This window comes from Chrysochloris asiatica, unplaced genomic scaffold, assembly GCF_000296735.1.
Source record: "Chrysochloris asiatica unplaced genomic scaffold, ChrAsi1.0 scaffold00154, whole genome shotgun sequence".
Lineage (NCBI taxonomy): Eukaryota > Metazoa > Chordata > Mammalia > Afrosoricida > Chrysochloridae > Chrysochloris > Chrysochloris asiatica.
In genome coordinates, this window is record NW_006408672.1 from 4,195,085 (window position 1) to 4,220,039 (window position 24,955).

A 24,955-nucleotide genomic window follows, 5' to 3' on the forward strand; every position below is an offset into this window, starting at 1 on the left:
AACCATGGCAATGAGACAACATACGATAGAATGAATGTAAAACTAATGTTCTCCCATGTAAACTATCACATAATTCACAATAAAACACTAAAAAAAAAAAAAAAGAAGAAGAAAGGCATAGCAGTCTGATTCTTATGGAGCGCAATTCAACTCTGTACACGTGGGGTTGTGATGAGTCAGAATCTACTGTGTGACAGTGAGTTAGGTTTGGTTTTGGTGGGGAGCTAGGTGCCACCCTATACTCACGAGCACAGGTTTCCCTCACGTAAGACCACACCTGGTAACCTGTACCTCAGTGGATAGTGGTTGAGGGTGTGCCCCTTCCCTGCACCTTTGGGTCCTGCTTGAATTGTATCTAAGGCCTTTCCATCTGTTGGGGTCGTTCACAGATCACTGATGCCAACAGTGTGGCAACAGGCAGGTGTGAGGGCTGTCCAATCCAAAGGATAAGGGGGTCCTTCCCATGGGCCCCAGTCCTAACTCCTCTCACACATGTTGGCATCAAAGACATATCTCCCTACTGAAAACAAAAAAAGAGAGAAAGTGATATTCTTTGCTGTTATCACATGGTGCTTCCTTTGTGGGCACTGTGGGCTTTCTTTATTCCCTCTTGTGCCTGGAGTCTTAGAGGATGAACATTAGTCCTTGGTGGAGATGCTGTAGGCTGACTGATGTTACCTTCCTCTCTCCCCCCTCCACCAGTGGACAGCAAGTGCCTGATCTCAGGGATGGAGTGCGGCTCCTCTGGAACCTGCGTCAGCCCCTTGAACTGGTGTGATGGCGTCTCTCACTGTCCCCAAGGGGAGGACGAGAACCGCTGTGGTGAGTGGCCAGGACCACCTTCTACCCGAGTCATCAAGGCAGCAGCAGGGAGCAAATCAACACTAGGTGCCAGACCTGGGTCCAGCACATCCCAGCGTTAAGTCACATCATCCTTGAAGCTAAGCCTTGAGTCCAGTCCCCAAGTCACAGAAGGGGACTTCCCTAAGGTGGGAAGGAGACCATAGGACCAACCTGAACTATGTGGCTCGAATATGTGTGCTTTGAATTGCCACAGGATGTTGTAGCTTGGTGATTAAAACAGACATACGCTTTAGCATTCCAAGTTGAGAACACACTGCTTTTAAAAATAAACAAGCTGCCTTTAACAGATAGGGGACTTCTGTTTTCTGACTATTAGTTTTTCAAGGGCAGGAAAGTGGCAGTTCCACTCTGCCAGGAGTTGGAATTGACTTAGCAACTAACAACATCAACATAGCAGCAGTGATGGAGGCATAAGGTTGAGGATGAGTGGAGTCATTCCATGTGAGCTGATGTCTGCTAACACAGCCTGGCACTGCCTGAGTCAGTAACCACACACTGCTGTCTCCTGGGTGTTTGTTCTCGCTTCTGTGGGGTGGGTGGAGGTAAGTGCTGAAGGAAGACGTCACCTCCTGTCACGGGAGGGAACTGTTTCTGACAGTTGGTGTGGAGTTGGCCTATTTCTTTTAAAAGACTGTCTAAATTCCCTCCTTCCCTAGCACTTAATACTACATTACTTTCCTAGGGCTATCATGAAATTTCTGAAATTTATTATGGAATAGTTGTGGAAGACAGAAGTCCCAAATCAGGTTTCCTATAGACCTGCTTTCTTCTGGAGGCTCAGAGGGAGACACCACTCCATGCCTCTCTACTAGCTTCTGATGGCAGCCTGCAATCTATGGCATTCCCGGGCTGGTAGATGCTTCACTCCAGTCTCTATCTCTGTCCTTACATGGCGTTCTCACCTGTGGTGTGTCTCGGTGTCTCTTCCTTCATGCAAAAGGCGGCTTCCCAAAGTTCATAGAAAATTTGAATTAAAAGATAATAAGAAGTTTGCCAAGAACTTTTGGAAGACTTTAGGATTAAGTAAGATCCCCCCTAATTCTGGTATGTCCTTATAACAGTTTAATGGATGACATTTTCAAAACAAAAACTGTATCCTCAATTCAATCCTCACTCTTAGTGACACTATAAGATAGAGTAGTTTGTCCCATAGGGTCTCCAGGTAATATACATCTTCATTGATGTCAACTAACCACATCTTTGTCCCCCAGAGCAACTGATGGCTTCAAATCACTGACATTTTAGTAAGCAGCTGAGCACTTAACTATGTGCCACCAGTGCTTGTCCTGAACTGTTGACCTCTTCAAAGATCGTATTTCCACAAAAAGGAAAGTTCCTAGGTCTGGGAATTAGGGTTTTAGCACTTCTTTATGGGGACACAACTCAGTCCATAATGACACATGGTGTGCTATACGATAAGTAGTCAACTGCAAGGCCAGCAGTTCAAGCTCATCAGCCACTCCTTGGAAACCCTATACAGGGTCGCTATAGGTTAGAACTGGCTCGACAGCACTTAACAACAACATTGTTCTTTTTAAGGAGCCCTGGTGGCTCTGGATGATAAACACTGGACTACTAAGCATAAGCTTGGTTCAAACCCACCAGCTACACCTTGGGAGAAAGATGAGGTTTTTCTGCTCCTGTAAAGATTTACAGCCTCAGAAACCCTAGACAGAGTCACTATGGTCAGAGTGGATTCAGTGGCAGTGATGGTGGATTGTTCAAACAGATCCATCACACTTACTCCTAATCCTTTAGGATTTTTTTGTCAAAGCCTCAAATGGGCTCTGGAGCTGGCTGAGAATGTTGGGAATTCCAGTGCTCTTTCCTTCAAGTAATCCTTCCTTTCTTGTGGGGTGCTCCCTAGGAAGGATGGTTATGGAGTCCTGGTGCGGCACTGCGGGATAAAGCATTAGACCACAATGTCAATTTGTACCACAAGGTCATCGCTTCAAACTCACCAGCCGCTCCTCGGAAAATCTTTACAAGGTCTCTATGAGTGGGAACAGACTCGTTGGCACTTAACAACAACAACTCTCACTTCCAGAGTTATAACATATGTATGAGGGATGCCACTGGTCCTGACTGGGAGGATTTCTTAGTGAAGCAGTGAAGCTCTTGGCTTCTCTGTGCCAGCCAAGCCTTGACCTGCTGCCAGCCCTACAGCATAGCCTTGATGCTTCCCAGGAGAACACGGGCATTTGAAAACAACACATCCACTGTTTAAACATTGCACCTTTCTTTATTTTAGCGATAATGTAGTTATCACCATTTTCTTCAATAACTAGGGAGTTTTTCAGGTTGAGTAGAGTGTGGTTAAGATACCGTCTGAACTGGCTTTTAATAGTCTCCTGCATGCACGCATGTGTGCGTCCATGCTTGTGTTTCTGTAAGCTCCAGCAAGGGGTTTCCTTCTGTTACCTGAAGAGTCTTGCTTTTTAATATTTAAACTGTGTTTCTTTAAACACATTAGAAGATAATACATTCAGGTGGATTAAAATGCAGGAAGTATGAAGGCAGAGGGTGGGAAGAATGGTAAAGAGGTATCTAGTGAAAAGTCCTCTTCACCTCCTTGGCACACATGCGTGCACATACACATACGAGGGGATTTCAAATTTTTGTGGGCAAATTCCATTATCTTTTCATTTCATTTTCCATCAACTTTTAGACTCCTGGTGTGGTGCTGTAGGATCAGCACTGGACTGGGAACTCAAGGTCTGTGGTTCAAACCTATCAGCTGCTTCTTGGAAACCCTATACAGTTTTGCTATGAATCGGGACTGACTCCACAGCACTTGCCAACAACATATATGTGTTGTTGTGTACTGTTGATTTGGTTCTAACTCATAGCAACTCTGTGTAGGATTTCCAAGAGCCACTGCACTGGTGGGTTTGAACTACCCATATTACAGTTAGCAGTCCAGTGCTTAGCCTACCACACCACACCAGGGCTCATGCTGTTAAGTGCCATCATGTTGATTCTGACTCATAGTAACCCTTTAAGGGGGTCCATATGTATGCATATCTCCATCTGTCTTATCTATTTATCCATTTATATGTTATATTCTCCTATACAATGAAAAGTTTTCAGAATTCTGGGTAGTTGTTACCTCTAGGATAGAGAAGGGGATGGAATAGGGGAAGGGTCTTGAGCCATATTTATTATGTTTTATTTCTTTAAGCAAAAGCCCTGAGGTAATTTTGACAAACTGTTGGCTGATTTAGAGGCAAAACCTTTACAAAAGGAGATTCTAACAGGTCTCCAGGAGTCCTGATGTGGTACTGTGGGTTAATGCGCCAGACTGTAAGGTCAGTTTGAACCATAACATTGGTGGTTCAAGCTCATCAGCCACTCCTCGGAAACCCTATACAGGGACGCTATGTGTCAGAACTGACTCGACAGCACTTAACCAGATCTCCTAGTATTCAGCCAGAGTCTAGGATTTGATTAAGAGATCAACCTGTTGATCAAACTGATTGTTCAGAGGCTTTCTCTATATTATATAAAGACCTTTCTCCTATTAATGTTCATTAAAGAGTTTTGTTGTTGTTGTTTCTGAGACATAGCGACCCTGTGGCTGGTGAGTGTGAACCGCTGTTCTTGTGATACAAACCCACCTTGTGGTCCGGTGTTTATCCTATAGCGCCACACCAGGATTCCATTAAAGAACTTTATTGAGATATAATTCACCAATCTAAAGGGTACAAAAGGAGCTCTGGTAGCGTAGTGGTTACAAGTCGGGTTGCTAACCGCAAGGTCGGCCGTTTGAAACTACCAGCTGTTCTGCGGGAGAAAGATGAGGCTTTCTGTTCCCGTAAAGATTTATAGCCTCGGAAATCCTGTACAGGGTCACTATGAGTCGGAACCGACTCCACGGCACATAACAACAACAACAAAGGGTACAGTTCAATGGTGTTGACTGTATTTACAGAGTTATGCAAGGTTGCCATCTATGGATTGGAACCAACTCAACTGTACTTTCAACAACAACAATCACCAAGGCCAATTTTAGAACAGTTTCAGCACCCCTAAAGTATACGTTGCATCCGTTAGTGGTAATTGTCTTATCACCCCTCTCCATAAACACACATTGTGCCCTAAGCAGACACTAAGTTACTTCCTGTCTATAGATTTGCTTTTTTTCTGGACATTTTATATGGATAGAATCGTATCGCTTATAGTCTTTTGTGTGACTGACTGGCTTCTTGCATTCATCGTGATGTCTTCCAGTATGACCACTATCTTAGCACGTAGCAAAGCATCGCTCCTTTTGGTGGCTGAATAATGAATGTTCCATTCAGCTATATACCACAGTTTACATATCCATCAGCTTCTGGACCCTATAATTGTAGCTTGGCAATTCTCAATAGTGCTGCTGTGAAAACTGGTGTATACGTTTTTGAATTCTTGTTTTCATTTCCTTTGGGTTTTGTTGTTAGGTGCCATCAAGTCGGTTCCAACTCATAGCGACCCTATACACAACAGAACAAAACACTGCCTGGTCCTCTGCCAATCTTTCCTATGCTTGAGCCCATTGCTGCTGCCACTGTGCCAATCCATCTTGTCCTTCTCCAGGGATTGATCGTGATAATGTGTCGGGAGTATGAGAGATAACATTTTGCCATCCTCACTTCCAAGAAACATTCTAGCTTCCTGAGAGAAGAGCAAGCCTAAGGCTGCTGCCTTTGTGTTTCAAGGGAGGGCTGGCTCGGCAGTAATTAAGTCAGGACCAGGGATTTGTGTAGAGTGGTGTGGTGTTGTGTTGTGTAATGCTTTGGTGTGTGGTGTGGTGTGGTGTGGTATAGCGTTGAAATGTATTGTGCTGTCTGCCCTTCACATACTCACAGAGACTCTCCTTCACCCGCAGTGCGCCTCTACGGACCCAACTTCATCCTGCAGGTGTACTCGGCCCAGAGGAAGTCTTGGTACCCTGTGTGCAGGGATGACTGGAACGAGAACTACGGGCGGGCAGCCTGCAGAGATATGGGCTATAAGTGAGTGTGTTGTCCAGCAGCCTAGAGCAGGAACTGTCTTAGTGACAATGACAGGAAGTAGGAGCACAAGAAAAGTTCATTTTCTCTCCGCTGTTCTATGGAAGTACTGATACACAGTACAGAGGCAGCAGCGGATCCATTCAGCCAGCAGACAGAACCTAGCCTGCTGACAGCTGTGTCCTGCACTGCCCACTCACCAGTGCTGGCTTTTCCCCCACCTCACACCCCTCATCCCTCTCATACTATCATCTCAGTGTACCTCCATGATAATGTTTTTGTTTTCCAAAATATTAAGGTTTCTTTTTTTGAACATTGTATTATGATGTAACACAGGGTTTGTGATTGCTTCAGACTTAACTGTTAATTTGAATTCCATAGTCTGTCTTGGACGCTTCTTTTTTTAGGCACACTTATTATTCCAGCAAAGGCGTAGTGGACAACAGTGGTGCCGTGAGCTATATGAAGCTGAACGCCAGTGCCGGGAACGTCGATCTGTACAAGAAACTGTTCCACAGGTATCGGAGATTTTGTTCTTCTTAGTAAAGTTGTGCCACAGAATGACCAGCTAGATTTGTTAGATTTCTCTAAACTAAAATCCAGCTCCTGGATGCTTTTCTCATGAAAAGGAGGTTAAGCTCTCAGCAAGACTAGTAGTAGTACCTTTGATCAGCCCTGCGTGTATTCTAAGGAAGTTGTTAAGTGCCTTCGAGTCGGTTCCGACCCATAGTACAGGGTTTCTGAGGATGTAAATCCTTACGGGAGTAGAAAGCCTCATCTTTCTTCCGCGGAGCGGCTGGTAGTTTCGAACCACTGACCTTAAGGTTCGCAGCCCGATTCGTAACCACTACGCTACCAGAGCTCCTTATTCTAAGGAAGTAGCTAAGGTTAACTTTCTATTTACTCTGTATCCCAGCCCTCCTCCCTTACAACTGTGTGTATTCTCCCCCACCTCCCAATATTTCTGAGTGTAGTGGTTATGAGTCGGGCTGCTAACCACAAGGTCAGCGGTTCAAAGCTACCAGCTATTACATAAAAGAAAGATGAGGCTTTCTGCTCCTGTAAAGATTTATAGCCTCGGAAACCCTATGCAGGGTCACTATGAGTCAGAACCAACTCCATGGCACATAACCAACACATCTGCTTTGTCAGGTGTGATGTGAGGCATACCAGAGAGTAACGTGGAGTCCCAACTAGGGTGGCTAATGCATGTTACCAGGGCCTGGATTTGCTCAGTTTTAGCTTTGAGAGTCCTGTTTTCCAAGACCCTCAGTCCCCCAGTCCCAACCCATGAACCACCTTGTCAGGTGATAGTACCCGAGGCATGAGCCATGTTTGGGAGGGGCTGGGTGAGAAAGGCCAGTCCAGTTTAGTTGAGATTTCCTGTAGATACCATCTTTATGGGGTTTTTTTTGTTTGTTTGTTATGCCATCCTTGTGTTTTGAAGGTGTGTTCCATGTGGCCACATCAGAAATACTGTAAACAGACAGTCTGCTGGCCACAGTGGGTGAGTGGTGATCTCCCTGAAGGTGGACTCAGCCACTTGCAGCTTCCAGCCTTTGCATCTGCCACACTTTGGGCAAACTCTGGACAGGTCACCAGATGTCTGAGTTTGGGAATGATTGCAAACAATAAGTCTTCTGCTTGATGGCTTAATTCTTGGGCAAGTAGAAGAAGGAGATGGACTCAAGCTACTAATTTTGTTTTGTTATTAAGTGCCATTGAGTCAATTCCGACTCATAGCAACCCGGTATAGGTTTTCCGAGGAGTAGCTGCCAACCTTGCAGTTCAAACGGCTTTACAGTCTGGTGCATTAACCCACAGCGCCACACCAGGACTCCAGGCTTTGTGAGAGCAGAAAGCCTCATCTTTCTCCCATGGAGTTGCTGGCAGTTTTGAACCACGGACCTTTTGGTTCACAGTCCAGTGTTTATCATATGGAGCTATCGCACTCCCAAAAAATATGAAATGCTTCACGAATTTATGTGTCATTCTTGCACAAATTTTGGTTTGGCATATGGTTAAAATTTTGTTTGGCATATAGTCAAGATACTGATATCCTTCTTAGAATTATTATCTGAGTATGTCCCCCCATTTTAATACACTTTTTTCATGTTTAGAGCAGTTTTAAGTGTAGAGAAGTATGAAGGGGTTTCAAAACGTTCATGGAAAAATTCCATTATCTTTTCATTCCATTTGTCCATGAAGCCTCCCTCCTATTTATTACACAGAAAGTACAGTGAGCGCCCATGTATTGCCTCTCCCCACGGTACACTGTTTCTTCTGTTGTTATCATTCCCAGGTACATTTGTTACCTGGAATAAACCAATACTGATACATGATTAGTAACTAAGAAGGAGCCCTGGTAGCATTGTGGGCTAAGCATTGCACTGCTAACCGAATGGTCGGTGGTTCAAACCCACCAGCCACTTCATGGGAGAAACATGAGGCTATCTGCTCCTATAAAGAATTAGCCTTGAAAACCCTAAGGAACAGTTCTATCCTGCCCTATATAAGAGTCTCTATGAGTCAGGTTTGCACTTTTGTTTTTCTTTGGGGGGAGTAGCAGGGGGGGCATTAGATAGTTCACATCTGGTTTCACTTTATATGTTGTATAGCCCTATGATTTGTAACCAAATAGCATCGTGTCATGTGCCCACAGTCTTCATGGATGATAGATAGATTTCATTGCCTTCAATATCTAAGTGTTGTGTTGGGTTTTTTAAAGTTTTTATTGTGGATTGAGTGAAAGTTTACAGGGCAGATCATCAGTTTTACATTCAATAAGTCATACACCTTGTTTCATTGCAATGTTCCCAGTGTGTTTTAATGTACATGATACATATTGTCCTTCCTTGCACATCAGCCTTAACCACCCCAAGGTCTTGTGACTCTACCCCAGGTGACTGCTCATCCCCACACTGCCAGCAGGTGCCAGGTGTTAGATTTTGGGAAGGATGAACTAACCACAGGCCCCTTCTTTCTGTGAGTGGAAGGTGGAAACAGGGTACATTCCTGGTGGTGTCTAGAGGGTTGGGTCCACCCAGGTCTGGCTGTTCCTGGGAAAGTCACAAACTGAACCCAGGAGGAAGGGGTGCATGCAGCCAGGTGTGCCCATCAAAACCACAGAACTGTGGTTTGCCCATTGAAGAAGCAAAATACAGCTGCCATCACTCTTCGTAAATACTGAATGTTGCTTTGTCTTCACTGGTTACACATGAAATCTCAGCCAAGAAAAATGGAGCTGATCTGGGGAGGGGGAGAATGGGTCTGAACCTTCTGGCACAGAGCTTGGGAACTCCTAAGGTGGCTGATGGTGTAGAGTGAAAGAGACGACCATTGTGTGGCAGGCTGGAGTCCATATGTGTAGCAGGGGGTGTGGGAATACTATTTTTCCCTCTTTTCATTCAGAAATTGCCCTTTGATGCTTGAGTCTCTGGGCTTACACCTAGCCAGACTTGTCTGAAACCACTGCTACCGGTTGTGACACTTGAAATTCTCAAGTGAATTTCTAGGTAGAGTTCAGTAGGCCTCACATGTTCATGTGTGTCTCTGCCCTCCAGCCTGAGACCATCAGGGACCACCCCTATAGTTGAACAAAAGTTGTGTTATAGATGTGGCAATTAGGACAACACACAGCTTGGGGACATCTTCCTAGGAAGGAATTAGGACACTTCAGAGTAGGGAATGGCTTAATGGCAACACTCTAGGTTTAGGTATTAGGGATTTGTTATAGGATTGGGGCTTGTGGTAGATGATTTGGGAGCTGTCCAAGGAGTAGGACTTTGCTGTGGATTAGATACTGTCAGGAAGAGAGGATACACTATGTGACTGGGTAAGTTCATCTTTCTATAAACAATGGAAAGAATGAAAGAGGTAAAGCAGGCATTGGTGTAAAGAGCAGCACTCACCCTTCTTGGCCAGCAGAGGGAGCTGTATGGTCATGTCTGTCATTTGAGCAATGCCCCTGTTTTGTCCATCTTCAGGCATGATACTGGAATGAGCTTGTTTTCATCTGGATCTTTTAGGTCAAAGAGTGGCTTTGAGTGAAGTTGACCATGTTCAATGTCAGGGCCTGACTGTGAGGGTTACCAGGGGCTGCCTCACTCTTTCTTGGGATATTGGGAAATTTTGCTTAATAATTCATTAATTCTTTGCATCAGTAACCTATCATGTTCAGATCCCAAAGAAGACACGTATTGGGCAAATGACTGGTTACATTGTATTTTGTTGTTGCTTTGGTTGGTTGTTCTAATGAGTGTGTGCCTCCCTGGCCTTTCTATATCATTTGACTCAAAGTTGAACCAAAGGTGGGGGGTGGGGGGGAGTTCCATTCCAGGCTGGGCAGGTGTCTAAACACCATAGTCACAGAGGTCCCAGGACTCTCTACTTAAATAGTAAGCCTGGTCTTTTTTTTGTTAAATGATTTTGTGCTTTGTTCCATCCACATTTTCCTCCCACTCTAAAATCTTCTATTCATAATCTCTTTCAGATCAAGTCAGCAGTGGTTTCTGGGTACTATCTAGTTCTTCTGGTATCAGGTTCATGGAGGCTGGATTCACCTGGTCCATTAGTCCTCTGTGGACTGATTGTTTCTTTGTGTCTTTGATTTTCTTCACTCTTTCTTTGCTCTGGACGAGAAGAGACCAATAGTCACATTTTACAAGACGGTTTCCAAGCTTTTAAGACCGCAGTCGCTACTCACCAAAATAGGATGTAGAACATTGTCTTATTGGACTATGTAATGCCAATTGACCCTGGTGTCCCCTGAGACTATGATCCTGAGCCCCCAGGCCCAGCAGCTTATTTATTCCCTTAGAGTGTTTGTTTACTGCTAAGAAGTTTTCATACTTTGCCCCTTGTATGCTCTACTATATTAGTGGGGATGTATGTTTCAGCACATACAAATATAAATACATGTGTAGAAGTATCCTGTGTCATGAGTGTGCAGTTCCATCTGCTGTTCTCCCCCCACCAGGTCAGCTTGAGTGTAGATTCTTGTTACTGTTACTGCAGCATGGTGCCTATAACAGTATTTGCCTTTGTTGCCTTTAACTCTCCTACTCCTTCATCATGTTGTGGTGACCTCCCTTTGTTTTATATTGCCTGTCCCTTCATCCAAGTTTGATAGGTGTCTACTCTCTAGTTAGTGATGCACCCTCCTTTTTCCTCCAACCCCTGGTAACCTTCAAAGAATAATGGTTTCTGTGTATAAATCTTTTTCTTGACTTCTTAGTCCTTTTTTTATTGACTAATTTCACTCGGCATAGTATCCTCTAGGTCTATCCATGTTGTGAGATTCTTTGCAGATTCATTGTTTTTCTTTAGTGTTGTCTAGTATTCCATTGTGTATACGCACTGTTGTTGTTGCTGTTACGTGCCTTCAAGTCGATTCTGAACCATAGCAACCCTGTATAGGATTTCCAAGGAGCAGCTCATGAGCTTGAACCACTGATCTTTGCAGTTCAAATGACTTTGCAGTCTGACGCATTAACCCACAGTGCCACACCAGTAAATGCACTGTAGTTCACTAATTCATCCGTTGGTCAAGCACTTAGGTTAGCATCTTTTTGCTATTGTGCACAGCAATTAACTTTTTGCTTTTTTAATTGTGGTAAAAATATATATGACAGAACGTGCGATCTCACCATTTTTGACATGTGTAACTCAGTGACATTTATTACATTCATCCTGTTGTACAACCGTCATAACCATCTGTTTCCAAATGGATCCACCACTCTCAACGGAAACTTAGCGCTCTCTAAGTAATGATGCCTCTGCCCCCTGTCCCTACCCCTGCTACACACCAGTAAACTTTGAGCTCTATAAACTTGCCTCTTCTGGATCTTTTATATAAGTGGGGTTATATGATCACTATCCTTTTGTGACTGATTTCTTTCATGGAACATAATTGTTCCAAGTTCCAAACATGCTGGTTGTACTGTTTTTAATACTATAAAGAAATGTAGAGAGAGTCTTGGAAACCTGGAAGTTTCCAGAACGACTTCCATAGGAAGTAAGAGGATGGTTTTAAATATCAAAAATAAAAGTAGTAACTAACAGAGAATGAAACATCCAGCTGACATGAAGTGAGGGGAGACCAATCAAAGAACAATCAAAGTTGCAGACAGTACCCATTTGACTTAGCCTCAATGGCTTGATGATCAGAACTCAACTAGAGGGAAATTAAAAAAAAAACAACACACACACACAAAAAGACAATTTTTGACAAAGGAAACCAGGAAAAATTGCTACAATTTTTCTCATGGAGAAAAGGACCTATACTCATGGAGGTCGTAGATCAAAATACCAACAGAGAAGGGAAGGAGTTGTCACATCAAATATCAATGCTATCCCCTCTGTACACAGGGTAGATAAGGATGGGCAACTTAGCCATTGGTTACCTAAAATGAGGGGGCAATAGAGGCATGAAGTGACTTACAGGCTTACAAGGTTTCAAGAGAGAGTTTAGTTTAAGAGTATGGGGGAGAAGATAGAGTCCCCACTGAATAGTTTTCATCTTATCTAGATGGGTCTGGTTAAAAATAATAGTAATAATAGTAATAGCTAACAATAGTGAGTGCTTACTTTTACAACCACTCTATGAGTTGGTATTATTTCTACCCCATTTTACAGAAAGATAAACTGAAGCACAGGAGATAAGTAACTTCAGGCTGCTAACCTCAAGGTCGGCAGTTCAAAACTACCAGCTGTTCCTTGGGACAGCTTTCTGCTCCCGTAAAGATTTGCAGCCTTGGAAACCCTGTGCAGGATCACTATGAGTTGGAACCGGTTCCGTGGTTCTTAACAACAACAACAACAACAAGGTCACCAGGATGGGGTTTGAACCTGATGACTTAACTCAGTTTTGTTTTTTCTTTTCCTTCACCACTATGTCTTATAGATTGATTTACTTTCTTGATTCTTATATAATGGGGCCTTCTATTTCTGGGGTGTGGCGATGTAGGATCAGCACTGGACTGCTAATCCTGAGGTTAGTGGTTCAATCCTACCAGCTGCTCCTCAGGATCACAGGCATCCTTATTTGTTATTAAGAGCCATTGAGTCAGTTCTGACTCATAGTGACCCTTAAAAGACTTCTAAGGAGCAGCTGGTGGGTTTGAACTGCCAACCTTATGTTAACAATCCAGTGCTTATCCTACAGCACCACACCAGGACTCTCTCATTTAGTATGATGGTGGTGTTGTGCCGTGGAGTCAGTTCTGATTCATAATGATCCTGCATAGGGTTTCTAAGGCTGTAAAATCTTTACAGGAGCAGAAAGTCTCATCTTTCTCTTGCCGAATGGCTGGTAGTTTTGAACTGCTGACCTTCTGATTAGCAGCCCAACTCATAACCACTACAACACCAGAGCTTCTTCTCATTTAATATGGTGGTGATGTGCAGTGGAGTCGGTTCCAACTTATTAGTGACCCTGTACAGGGTTTCTGAGGCTGTAAATCTTTACAGGAGCAGAAAATCTCATCTTTCTCCCATGGAACAGCTGGTAGTTTTGAACTGCTCACCTTGTGATTAGCAGCCCAACTTGTAACCACTATGCTACCAGAGCTCCTTCTCATTTGGTGTGGTGGTAGTAGTTATGGTGCTTATGTGTCATCGAGTTGGTTCTGACTCATAGCAACCCTGTATTTCTCCTGCAGAGTGACCACAATTCTCCTTCTTTTTTTCAGTGATGTCTGTTCTTCAAAAACAGTGGTTTCTTTACGTTGTATAGGTAAGTACTTCTTGACTTTCCTTTTCTAAATGTCCACATAGGAAAAGTTAATCCTGTGTCTTTGGGGATGCAGAGAGAGGAGGAGAGCTGTGGGGAGGAGGTGGGCTAATGGGCTGGGCTGGACCCACAGAACACACTCAGTTCTACCCAACAAGCTCCTTTTTGAATCCTGATGTGGATCAGACACCTTCAACCTTAGGTCCAGAAGCATCCCTTGAGGATAAGCAAACTAGAGATACTGACAAGTCCTAATTCTTTGACACATACATACACCACCACCCCCACACTCACACTCAAAGAGCTGGGGGGCCATGTGCACTCCTTATCCAGGAAGTGAGAAAGAAGGACAGATAGCGGGGATGCTGGGAGCTGCAGTATGTGTGCTTGAAGCATTTGCAAAACCATTCCAGTCAGCACGATATGATTATCTGGCACTCACCAGTCACCAGGACTTAGGAGGACAAGGTGTGAGCCAGGAGCCTGGGGATTCTCTTGCTCCTGCTCCCGAGAACTTTTGACAGTGGCTGGGACCTGGGATCTCTTTGTTCTGGTTGTTTGTCATAGCCTCTGTCCGTCTGTCTCTCCCTGTATCTCACTGAATGACAGAAGTCAATAGCTGCCCTCATCATCTGCCCTCCAGTCTATGAGATGCTTTGAAAGGGGTTGTTGGGGGACACAAGGCAGCTCCGATGTGTGCTTACCAGCTCCTGGGTGCATATTGTGCTTGTTGCTTTAGATTGTGGGGTCACCGCCAAGATGACCCGCCAGAGCCGGATCGTAGGGGGTGACAGCGCCGCCCTGGGCGATTGGCCCTGGCAGGTCAGCCTGCACGTCCAAGGTGTCCACGTCTGTGGAGGTTCCATTATCACCCCCGAGTGGATTGTGACAGCTGCCCACTGCGTGGAAGAGTAAGTCCCCATCCACGTCACCGGGAGGGTGGGCAGTGAGTGGGTGGGGAGAGCAGGGATTCTGGGGTCCAACTCCTGGCTTGGAACATGGCTCTGCTACCACATGATGTTGAGCACACGCTTTGCCATTTGGCAGTGCCAGTTCTCTTGTCTGTAAGTGGGGGCCAGGGGGAGGGCGTGAGGGCACCTGCCTGTTAGTGTGGCTGTGAGGTTGAATGTGGTACACCTTTCAGCACGTGGGCATCGTGTACCTCCTGTGTGCATGTTCTGGGCACTGGGAGTGCCTGGTGAGATGAATGTAGTTGAATTCTGCTGTCTTCTCATCTCACAGAAGCTACCAACCTCTTGAGAAGGCTGATCTCTCTAGGACACTTGTCCCCAGAGGGTGAACACTGGCACAGCCCAAAAGTCACATCCTGATGGAAGTTTCTGTGGTTGCCAGTTAAGAGCCTTTGGCCACAGGAGTAGGGAGGGGTGAAGGTTGCCATGATTTATAGTGCTAACCTTCATTGAAGACCTGTTGCCGTGGGTGGGTACCCCATGGACAACAGAACGCTGCCTGGTTCTGTACCATTTCCATGATTCATCTGCAAATTCTGTTGAAACCTGTTCAACATCAGAGTAACACACATGCCTTTACTGACAGGTGGTAGTTGGTAGTTAGTTACACATGAGGCGTACTAGATGAGCATCAAACCCTGGTGTCTGCACACCGCCTCCCCAAGGGCTGATGAACAGCTCGAAAGAGGAAGCAATCCCTTTATTTTCACCTGGTTCTGATGGCTTTCTAGGATTTGAAATTCCTTGTTAAAAGAGAAAGGTGTCCCTGAGTGGCACAAACTATTCGGCCTAGACTGCTAACCAAAAGGCTGGCATTGTGAACTTACCCAGGGATACCACAGAAGAAAGGCCTCAGATCTGCTTCCCTCTATTCTGTAACACACAGGGTCACCAGGAATTGGAATTGACTTAACAGGAATGGGTTTGGCTTAGTTTCGTGTGAAAGGGAATCATCTAGATAAAAGTAGTATCTTGCTTGATAAGCTTACACTTTAGAGTCTGTTTATCAGTGCATACATATAAAACAACCATTGTGTGCCAGGTGGTGCTCTGGTATGTAAAGGTAAGGCCCAGTCCTGGCAAAGGAAGCTAAGGGAGAGATTTTAAGCACTAGAAATGTTCTTGAAATTGTAAAGCATTTGCAGGGTGGTACAGAGAGGAACGCACTATCAGTGGGGACCAACTTGATGGCACTTAACAAGAACAGCAATGAAGGAGACACAGGTACTACTCAGACAATGCATCTCACACGCAGCCAACAAGATAGTCAGTGGGAACATGAGTGGTGCTTTGATGCTGAACAGATCTCGGCAGAGCTTCCAGATTAAGAGGGACTGAGAAGAAAGAACTGGTGATCTGCTTCTGATAATCAGTCAGTGAAAACCCTATGGGCCAATCCCCAACAGATTAGGGAGTTGGTGCAGGACCAGGCAGCCTTTCAGTGCATTGTGCCAACTCAAGGGTCGCTAACAACAGCTATGGATTCTGATAATTCCTCAAACAACTGTTTCACGTTTATAAATTCTGAGATACCAAGTGTTGTCCATCTTTCTTTTCCAGACCTCTTTCCAATCCAAGGTATTGGACAGCCTTTGCAGGGATTCTGAGGCAGTCTTTCATGCTCTATGGCTATGGAAAACGGATACAGAAAGTTATTTCTCATCCAAATTATGATTCTAAGACCAAGAACAATGACGTTGCTCTTATGAAGTTGCAGACCCCACTGACGTTCAACGGTATAGCTCTTTGTTTCTTTGACCCAAGGAGTGTGAACAATCATGTTGTCCAGATTATAAGAAACTGTTGCCAGGAAGGTGTGTTGTTGGAGAGAGGGGATATGTGTTGAGTACGGAGAAGGCAGAGCAGGTTTTTCTGTACTGGATAGGGTGATTTTTATTTCTCAAAGTCAGTTGTTATTAAGTGCCGTCGAGTTGATTCTGACCTAGCACGACCCTGTATAGGGTTTCCAAGGAGCAGCTGATGAGCTTGAACTGCTGACCTTGCAGTTCAAATGACTTTGCAGTCTGATGCATTAGCCCACAGCGCCACACCAGGACTCCCTCAAAGCCAGTAGTTGCATATAAAACTGTAACACTTGATATTTTGTGTTGGATAATTCTTTGTTGAGGGGCCTGCCTTCTGCATTGTGGGACACTAAGCAGTACACCCATCCTTTATCTGTGAGATCAGAAACAACTGCCAAGTTTTGACAACAGAATTGTCTCCTGACATCGCCTCATCTCTAACTTCATTTATAAAGATACTTTTCCTTGTCACATACGGTTACTCTTAAAGTAAGAGACTTTAAAATGACAATATTTTTAAACAATGCAAACAAATGTATTTTCCCTTATCTTCTTGTTTCTTATTTGGCTCCCGTTCTAGCCCCTCCAGGGGTCTAGAATGTTGTAGCCCCACATGGGTATGGAAGAAGTACAATCTAGCCCCTCTCCACAAGCTGCTTGCATTCAAATTAGGAAGTGATTTATGCATAGAAAAAGCAATCAGTAGGCTGTCAAAGGAATTAATTTCTCCGTTTACCCAGTTTTGGATGACTTTCTAGAATTTGGGTCTCCCTGTTAAAAGGGGAAAACCTAAATAAAGGTAATACCGATTGATAAACATACACCTTAGAGACTATTGGTTTGATCTGCCATGGAGTTGACCCCTGATTTATGGTGCACACGGAGCAGAACAAAGCACTGTCTGCTTCTGCACCATCCCCACGGTCAGTTATAAATCAGACCAGTGTAATCTATAAAGTTGTCACTGGCTGATATTTGGAAATAGATCACCAGGCCTTTCTTCCTAGTCTGTTTTAGTCTGGTTGTTGTTGTTGTTAAGTGCCATCAAGTCGATTCCGACCCATAGTGACCCTGTACAGGGTTTCCGAGGAGCAGCTGGTGAGCTTGAACCACCAACCTTGCAGTTCAAACGGCTTTAGTCTGGTAGCACCTCCGAAACCTGCTCAGTATCATTTTGTTGTTGTTAGGTGCCGCTGAATTGCTACCGACTCATAGTGACCTTAAGCACAACAGAACGATGCGTTGCCCAGTCCTGCACCAACCCCATAATCATTGCTACACTTGAGCCCATTGCTGCTGCCACTGTGCCAATCCATCTCATTGAGGATTTTCGTCTTTATCACTGATACTCCACTTTACCAAGCAGTTCAGTGTCATAGCAGTACCATAAGCTTCCACTCTATGAGAAGAATTGTCACAGTGGCTGTAACAATAGGCTGAAACCTAGCAATGACTGTGAGGATGGTTCAGCACTCGGCGTCATTGCCTTCTGTTGTATGTACATAGGTAGGGCCACTATGAGTTGGAACTGACGCAACAAGCTTCTACTGACAGATTGGTGACTGCCCTTGAGGTGCACTGTTAGACTCCAACCCAGGTCTCCTGCAAGGAGGGCAAGAATTCTACCATTGAACCATCACCGCCCCCTAGATCCTATTTATAAAACAGTCAGATAAACCAGTTTCAGGAAGTGGGTTCAGACTCATGATGAACCCCACCCTTGTGAGTTCATAGAGTTTGTTGTTTGGGGCTGTCTAGGCAATTCTGACTCAACGTTGTTGATACCAACAAACATTCCAATTTGTACTCATCATGAGAGTGAGGTTTTCTTTATTTGATTTTGCAAAATTGGTCGCCCAACCCAGTAGACATGAGCAGACATGCCACATGGCTGGCCCGCAAACAGTTTTATTCCCCTGTTGGAAAAAGCCTCTCCTCCAAGTCCCCTTTTCCTGAGTGTTAAGGAGTCCTGGTGTGGTGCTGTGAGTTAATGCGCCAGGCTGCACAGCTGTTTGTACTGCAAAGTCGGTGGTTCAAGCTCACCAGGTGCTCCTCGGAAACTCTATACAGGGTCACTATGGGTCGGAATGACTCAATGTCACTTAACAACAACAACAACATGGAGTTTATAAGTCCTTATTGGGAGCATTCTCATTTAAAGTTTGTTTCCTCCTCTCCCCATGAACTTTCCCTATTTCCTTGATGGGTATATTATTTTAAAGTTCCTAGTCTTGATCACATCTCAATGTAAAGGAAACAAAAATCCTCACCACTGGACCAATAAATAGCATTCCTATCAATGGAGAAAAGATTGAAGTTGTCAAGGTCTTCATTCTTCTTGGATCAACTATCAACACTCACGGAAGCAGCAGTCAAGAAATCAAAAGATGTATTACATTAGGCAAATCTGCTGCACAAAACCGTTTTAAAGTGTTGAAGAGCAAAGATGTCAGCTTGAAGACTGAGGTGTATCTGAGCCAAGCCATGGTATTTTCAATCACCTCATATACATGTGAAAGCTGGACAGTGAATAAGGGAGACCGTAGAATTGATGCCTTTGAGTTATGGTGTTGGAGGAGAATATTGAAAGTGCCATGGGCTGCCAAAAGAACCAATAGATCCATTTCGGAAGAAGTGCAGCCAGAGTGCTCCAGAGGCCAAGATGACCAAACTTTGTCTCTCATACTTTGGACATATTGTCAGGAGGGAACAGTCGCTGGAGAAGGATATCATGTTTGGTAAGGTGGAGGGTCAGAGAAAGGGAGGAAGACCCCCAACAAGATGGATTGACCAAGTGGCAGCATTGATGGACTCAAGAGTGACAACAGTAGTGAGGTTGGCCCAGGATCGGGCAGTGTTTTGTTCTGCTGTGCATAAGGTCGCTGTGAGTCGGTACCAACTCAATGGCACCTAACAACAACAACAGTCCTAGAACAGATTTCTTTCCTCCCTTTCCCCACTCATCCTGCCTGCATATCCTTGGGTGTAAATCAGCAACTTATCTGGTCTAGCAATCTTGTGCGCCCTTTATTACTGAAGATGGACCATCTTGAGAATTTCTCACATAATGATGCCATGTGTCAGAATAGAATTATCCAATAAGGCTCTCCTAACTGCATTCTGTCTTTGTATGAGAGCTGACTGCTAGGTCTTTCTCCCATGGAACCACTTGGGAGGATTCAAACCACCCTCTTTTTGATTAGCAGTGGAGCACTTATCGTCGCCAGCCTCCCTAGAGGTTATTGTTGTTGTCGTTGTTGCTAAGTGTTACAGAGTTGGTTCTGACCCACAGCAACGCTGTGTAGGGTTTCCAAGGAGCAGCTGATGGGGTTGAACCCCCTTTGCAGTTATCAGTCTAGTGCTTATCTTACAGCCACACCAGGACGCCACTGGTGTTGTTAAGTGCCTTTGAGTCAATTCTGACTCATAGCGACCCTGTATAAGATTTCCAAGGAGTGGTTAGTGGGTTTGGACTACCAAGCTTGTGGTTAGCCATTCAATGCTGAGCCTACATTGCATATTGTTGTTAAGTGCCGTTGAGTCAGTTCCAACCCAGAGCAACCCTGTATAAGGTTTCCAAGGAGCAGCAGGTGAGCTTGAACCACTGACCTTGCAATTCAAATGAACCTTGCAGGCCAGCACATTAACCCACAATGCCTCATTAGTATGTGCTTTTAAGCACCTATTGTGCCCACTTTTTGTCCATTGCCACATGTGTACCTTTTTTAGCAAATAATTCTGTTTCTAACTAGCATAAGTTGCTGAGAATTATGCCTGTTAGAACAGGGGGCCTGGCAGGAAAAGAAAGTAGGAGTACCAGGTCACATTGGCATGCAGCAGTTTCTTTGGGATGGATGATGGTGGTACCCTATCAGCAGCATTAATATAGAAATCCATCCCCTGAGGCTTCCGTTAAACCAGACTAGCTCACAGCATTGTCTCTTCTTGAAACAGACAGAATAAGGCCCGTGTGTCTGCCCAACCCAGACCTGATGCTGAAGCCAACACAGACCTGCTGGATTTCTGGGTGGGGTGCCACCTATGAGAAAGGTAAGACTCCAAGCACGTAGGTGCCTGGTCACTGGGAAGGTAGCATCAGGTTTGGAAGTAGGCTGTCTGTGCTTTAACTCTGAAGTGGCTGGGTGACTTTGGGCAAGTCACTCAATCAGTCTCTGTGCCTGGAAAAGACTGCCCCTACCCCACATAGCACCAGGTGTTCCTGGTAAGATCAAACAGGACAGTGTGAGACAAGTAACTGGTTTAGGAAGTGTAAAAATGGCACTTGCTGACAACTTGGTTCTGATTCATGGAGACCCCACGTGTGTCAGTATAGGCTTTTCAATGGAAGTAGATCACCAAGCTTTTCTTCTGAGGTGCCTCTGGGAAGGCTTGAACCTCCCACCTATTGGTTGGCAGTATGCATTAACCACCCAGGGACTCCACTTGACATGTAAAGGCCATATAAATGTAAGATATGTAAAATCCTACACCCCTGCCTGCCCCCATATCTGAAACCCATTGTTAATAAAGGGCTGCCCAGGAAGTCTCCACCTGCCCCTGATAATGGTCTTGGTAAGAATGGTGGGTCAACCACAGAACATCAAAGTCATGCTCTTCTACCCAGAGCACAGAAAACAGACTGCATTGTAGTTCCAAGGACTGTTTACAGAGCAAATTCATTTTCCATTCAGCAATTTATAAACCTCTTGTTTTGTTGTTATAGCAGTTTTAGATTCGAGAGTGTCACAGCAACTCTTGATCCGTCGTCAAAGAAACTAAGGCCACTCAGAGAGGTGAAGCAGAGTTTCAGACTTTAGTAAGCAGGCTGGCTCAGAGGAGCTAATTTCTGCAGATTCTGAGCGCCGAATATAGGGCAGTGCAGACTTATATAGGGTCAGAATCAGGGAGGGTTTAGGTTGCGGACCTGATTGAAGGCAAGAGGGAGCTTAGAGGATTGGTTCCGCTTAGTAACCTGATTAACATTCTAGTTTGTCTCCTGGGCGGAGAGGGCAGTGAATGTTTCTACCTTTTCCTGTTCACTGTGACATTGATTGCAGTCCCTTCCACGTGACAACACTTTTCCCACTTCCTCCTTGGGCTCCCTGTTTTCATTCCATTCATCCTGCTTACTTTGGGATAGTCAAGGGAAGCATGTCAGAAGACGTAACATCTGAGCTGAGATCTGGATGACAAGAATGTTTAAAGAACAAAAAAAACTAGTGTGGCTGGGAACAGGGGCAAAGAGGTAGGCTTGGGCCAAGTCATGGCTGGTGATGTGGTGTGGATGGGATGTTGCTCATTGGGAGCATTAGAGGAATGTTCACGACCCAGTGCTACTGAAATAGAACCTCCACAAACAGGTGGCTATAATAAGCAGAAATTTATTTTCACAGTTCTGGAAGCTAAAAGCCTAGAAATGGGCTCTGGAGCTTTTCCTTTTCTGGAGTGGGGGGTTAGGGAGGCTCAGTGGAGAATACCTTTGTCAACTGCTTCCCTTCTGTTCTTGGCATTTCCTAATGATCTCCACATGAAGCAGCTCCTCCAAATCCCCTTGTTTTGTTGCCCCTCAGCTCTTTGAAATCTCAAAAGCAATTGGCTTAACTCACAGCCTACAATGATGGCCTCATGAACACAACAAAGAAACTTTATTTCTAAATGGGTTACAACTGCTTCACCTCTCCTAGTGACCTCAGTTTCTTCAATGACAGATCAAGCAGGAAGTTCTCTTGCCTGAAAAGTCTTTGAAACAAACAGACAAACAAAACTGAACTATTTCAAACAAACAAACAAAAACCAATTGGCTTTGTTTCCACTCTGACTCATGTGGACCCCCCATGTGTCCTTGAGACATGCTCCACAGAGTTCGCAATGGCTGTGAAGAGTAGATTGATTTCAGTAGTCTGTGGTGGTGACTATCAGGAGAGAGATCTGCTTTTCTTGTGGGAGCATGTACAGGACCATGTGCCCTCTGTCCTCAGGGAAAACTTCTGAAGTGCTGAATGTAGCACAGGTACAGCTCATCAAGCCTGGGATCTGTAGCAGCAAATATATCTACGGCAACTTCATCACTCCCGCCATGATCTGCGCAGGGTATCTGCAAGGAAGCATCGATTCTTGTCAGGCAAGTATGTTTCTTTATTCGGCCTCAGCAGTTACAGTTGACATGGTGTTAATTCCAACTACAGTGACTCTGGGTATGTCAGAGTGGAACTATACTTACAGAGATCCACCAGGCTTTTCTTCTGAGGGATATCTGGATGGACTCAAACTGCCCACTTTTCCACTAACAGCTGAGCATGTTAACTGTTGGATCTTCCAGGGACTCCTAGCTAACCTTAGAATATACCTTTTGGGCATGTCCAACTCCTGACTGAGCTGGTGCAGTGAACAAAGACCCCAGAAGGCAGGATGGGCATGGATATGGCTCAGGCCTTGGGGAACCTTGATGACTGCTCAGCATTCTGAGAAATGTCAATACTGCCTCAGTTCCTCTTGGTTATGAGGTCACTGATGAGTTATCCCAAGTGCTTACCACAAACGCTCAAGAAATCCAATCTGTACTCATTTTAGCAAGAATGAGGTTTTCTTCATTCGATTTTACAAAATCAGGCACCCGACCCAGTAGACACAGGCAGATATTCTGGGTGGCCTGGCCAGCTCACAAAGAGTTTTATTCATGTTTACCCTCCCCCAGTTAGCATGCCTTTCACAGTCTGTCTCTGTTGGTGCCCATGGTCTTAATGACTGTATTCTTATTTAAAGTTCCTAGTCCTAGAACAGATTTCTTTCCCCCACAACCCCAACTCATCCTACTCACATACCCCTGGGCTAGACCTATGTCTGGTCTAGCAATCTCATGTGCCCTTTATTCCTGAAGATGGACCATCTTGAGAATGTCTCACAGCAGGAACACACTGGGTGGCAGGAGCAAACACTACCAACAAAAAGTCACATGCCATTGCTTCCTCTGAAGACACTTTTATTTGACAAATGTGTCATCTGAACAAAAAAAGTATTCTGACTGTTGTAAAATACGAACAACGATTTCTTCATGGCCTTTTAGCAGAGGTAGATTGAAATTGATCTCTGGTATATACTACCTCGTAAATTCTAAATATTTCCTATTTTTTTATATTATTACCTTTTTTCTTTTTTTAATGTTTTATTGGGAATTATGTGATAGTTTACATGGGAAGACAGTAGTTTTACATTTATCCTATTGTTTATTGTTTCATTGCCATGGTTACAATCCCCTCCAAGCATCATCAGCCAACCAAACCTGCCTCCCAGGTCATCAGCAAACAGCCCCTCTCCCTCTCTGTGTCTAAAGTTCCCAGCTGCTCCATCTCTCCACGTCATCATCTCTGCCTCCATCTCAGGCATCACTGCTTCTCTGGGTAAGGTCCTGCTCTCCGCTTTTCTGCCTTGATGGTCCCAGGGACCTCCGCTCCTAGATTGAAAAGTTAATCACTCCCCTCCTTGCTACAAAATGTCTACCTATACATTTCCAACCCTCACAATCAGTCCTGATAACAATTATTCACTATTGTATCAAAAGAGACCTATCCACATTTCATCTCATCAGCCCTGCCTAGACAGATTGGATACTACTCAGTGGAGATTCTACCTTCCTCTATGCCCTCTGGATCTAGGTTCCCTCTTGAAAGCTTGTAAGCCAGTCCACTTTTTGCCTTTGTAGGCCCCCCATTTTGGGTAGCCAATGTCCAAGTTGCCCATCCCAATCTATTCTGCATATGGAGGGGGTGGGAATGAACCTTGCTGTAAAGATTTGTTCCCTCTTCTGAGCTACTGCATCCATAGGTGTAGGTCAAGTTCATCAAATTGTATTAGATTACTCTTTTTTTCCCTCTTCTTCTTCTAGTTGAGCTGTGATCATCAGTCATTGAAGCCAGGTCACGTGGGTATTATCTGCAAGTGTGGGTGTTCTTGTGCATATGCCCTCTCTTTTTATCAGCTGGATGCTTTACTCTCCACTCTAGTCCTCTGTGGCTATGTCATTGACTCTAGGCCCAAGAGTCCCCAGGTCTTGCCACACTGCTGGCCAACCAGGTCTCCACCCGGGTTCACAAGAGTCTATTGAACATTGCAGGGCTTAGACTGCAGCTTCATTGCTGTTTTCCTCTCACTTCCCTTTATTGGAGAGGAGCATGGTCATCAATCAGAGTGTGTATTCCCATTGAGTCTTAGTCTTGGAAGGGGGTTTGCACTGAGAGGACCTGGCCACATGCCTTGATTTCTCCTGGGTAAGCAACTTGCTTGTTCTTGTAGTAACCGTTGGTCTGCCTATATTGTTTTGGATTTTTCCTGTAGGTCTTTCTTTCAAGAAGTATCTTCTGTTCTTCTAGCCACTCCAGGCTGGTCTGCTCATCCTTTCAAGTGGAAATTTCTCATCTCTGAAGATTCTGGATGTGGTTCAGGCTTCCACCTATAGGCTTATGTATTGCAGAGGCTCCGCAGGAAGCTTCCTTCACTGGGCATGTTGTAGCCCCGCCTTAGGTATTCCAGTTATAGGCAGAAGATGGACTTACAAGCTTTCTATGGTGATATTTCTGGCTATTCCTTTCTCTCCCC

At 44.7% G+C, this 24,955-nt stretch overlaps 1 protein-coding gene across 1 annotated transcript in view; it reads left to right on the forward strand.

Moving 5' to 3' along the window:
- The window catches only part of TMPRSS2 (transmembrane protease, serine 2), a 49,315-nt gene that overhangs the window by 16,631 nt on the left and 7,729 nt on the right, over positions 1–24,955 (forward strand). The window contains exons 4-11 of the mRNA XM_006870856.1: positions 703–822; positions 5,732–5,858; positions 6,263–6,373; positions 13,547–13,590; positions 14,327–14,498; positions 16,119–16,294; positions 20,318–20,413; positions 22,342–22,484. Of these exons, the coding sequence (XP_006870918.1) occupies positions 703–822; positions 5,732–5,858; positions 6,263–6,373; positions 13,547–13,590; positions 14,327–14,498; positions 16,119–16,294; positions 20,318–20,413; positions 22,342–22,484 (989 nt within the window). The remainder of the gene's footprint in view (positions 1–702; positions 823–5,731; positions 5,859–6,262; positions 6,374–13,546; positions 13,591–14,326; positions 14,499–16,118; positions 16,295–20,317; positions 20,414–22,341; positions 22,485–24,955) is intronic.